Genomic DNA, 1937 nt, shown 5'->3' on the forward strand with positions numbered 1-1937 from the left:
CTTCGCTTTCATTCCTCTTTCCCGTGTCTGTCTCCCAGCAGCAGCACCAGCAGCAGCACCAGCAGCAGCAACAGCTGTTGCTGCTGCTGCCTTGAGGCCTGGAAGCTTCATTTCGCGTTTCTGCAGATAAACGCGGCAGACAGGAGCAGCATTTGAGCCGTCTTTCTTCGTCTTCCTCTGCTGCTGCTCACCACTCGTTGCTGCTGCTGCTGCTGCTGCTGCTGTTGCTGCAGCAGCAGCAGCAGCAGAATGTTCTAAGCGGTGATCGCAACAATTAGGCAGCAACGCGCTGCAGCCAAGCCCCGAATTCGCTCCGCCCCACATGGAAGCATTTGATTGCGGCTGCTGCTGTTGCTGCTGCTGCTGCTGCTGCTGCTGTTGCTGCTGCTGCTGGCCCTGCCTTGGCTGCTCATGTGCTTCATGTGGAAGCGGCACATTCAGCTGCTGAAAGGGGTTAGGGTGCTCGTGCTGCTGTTGCTGCAGCTGCTGCATCTGCTGCTGTATCTTCTGCTGCAGTTGCAGTCGGTGCTGCATCTGCTGCTGCATTTGCTGCTTCTTCGATGAGAAGGTGCAGCTGGGCTGTGCCCACAGAACCTGCTGCTGCTGGGTGCCAGCATCAGCTGCTGCAGCAAGAAGCTGTCGCTGCAGCAGCTGCTGTTGCTGTTGCTGCTGCTGCTGCTGCTGCTGTTGCTGCTGTGCTGCAGCAACATTAAACATCGATACACAGGGGGCCTCCCGCATGCAGCAATTGTTTCCGCCAAAGCCGCCATACTGAGCGAATGCTGTTGACGGCGCATGCGTTCTTGTCCCTGCTGCTGCTGCTGCTGCTGCCGCTGCTGCTGCTGCTGCTGCTGCTGCTGGCGTTGCTGCTGGAGATGCTGCGCTCTGTGACTCGCTGCAAAGACCTTCACCCAGTTGCTGTTGCTGCTCCTGCGGGTATAACAGCTGCTGCTGGCCTTGCAGTTGCTGCAGCCGCTGCAGCTGCTGCAGCTGCTGCATCTCTGGGTGTTGCTGCTGCTGCTGCAACAGCTGCTGCTGTAGTTGCTGTTGTAACAGGAGATGTTGCTGCTGCTGCTGCTGCGGCCCCATCTGCAGCGGGCATGCATGCATTTGCTGCGCTGGTTGCAGTTGTTGCAGTGTTTGCTGCTGCTGCTGCAGCATTTGCTGCTGCTGCTGCAGTATTTGCTGCTGCTGGTGTAGATGCAACGAGTAGCCTGTGAGGGTTGAGAGAGGACCGCTGGGGCCATCATCCTTCATTCTGCTGCTGCTGCTGCTGCTGTTGCTGCTGCTGCTGCTGCTGCTGCAGCTGTTCTGCTGCACTTCTGTGTTTTTGTTTTCTACGGAGTTAAGTGTTTTATTATATTGAAATCCCCCCAAAGCTGTCTGCAGCACTGCAGCAGTAGCTCCGTTTGCTGCAGCAGGAACTGATGACGAAGCAGCAACAGTAGCAGCAGCAGCAGCTGCTGCTGCTTCGGGACCTGCTGCGGTTTCTGTTGCCCCCGCTGCTGTTTCTGCCTCTGCTGCTGTTGCTGCTGCTGCTGCGCTGCAGTGGGAAACAGCAGCAGCAGCAGCAGCACAGCTGCGTTGGGGGTTAGGGTGGGGCCCTCTACTGCATTGACCCCGGCGGCCGCCTTTCAGCAGCGGCTTCGGTTGAGCTGCTGCTGCTGCTGCTGCTGCTGCTTCTGCTGCTGCTGGCGCTGTTGTTGTTGGGGCTGCTACTGGAAGAGGTAGCAGCGATGCTGCTGCTGCAGTTGCCGCTGCTGCTGCTGCTGCTGCTTTGGCGTTTGTCTCTTCAGCTCGCCCAAGCGAAGCAGCAACAGTCTCATATAGCGATGAACGGAAAGCTTGTGCATGCGCATGTGCTGCTGCTGCTGCTGCTGCTGCTGCTGCTGCCGACCGGTGCACCTCCCGCAGCAGCACCCAGCATTCCCATGCAT

The 1937-nt window shown here is 58.4% G+C and overlaps 1 protein-coding gene across 1 annotated transcript in view; it reads right to left on the minus strand.

Moving 5' to 3' along the window:
• Positions 1-1937, minus strand: part of EMH_0039630 (uncharacterized protein) — a gene marked incomplete at both ends in the record, with an annotated part of 6269 nt that overhangs the window by 460 nt on the left and 3872 nt on the right. The window contains one exon of the mRNA XM_013495421.1: positions 323-1935. Coding sequence (XP_013350875.1) covers positions 323-1935 — 1613 coding nt within the window. The remainder of the gene's footprint in view (positions 1-322; positions 1936-1937) is intronic.

The sequence above is a fragment of the Eimeria mitis genome, genomic scaffold, assembly GCF_000499745.2.
Source record: "Eimeria mitis Houghton genomic scaffold, Emh_scaff1566, whole genome shotgun sequence".
NCBI lineage: Eukaryota > Apicomplexa > Conoidasida > Eucoccidiorida > Eimeriidae > Eimeria > Eimeria mitis.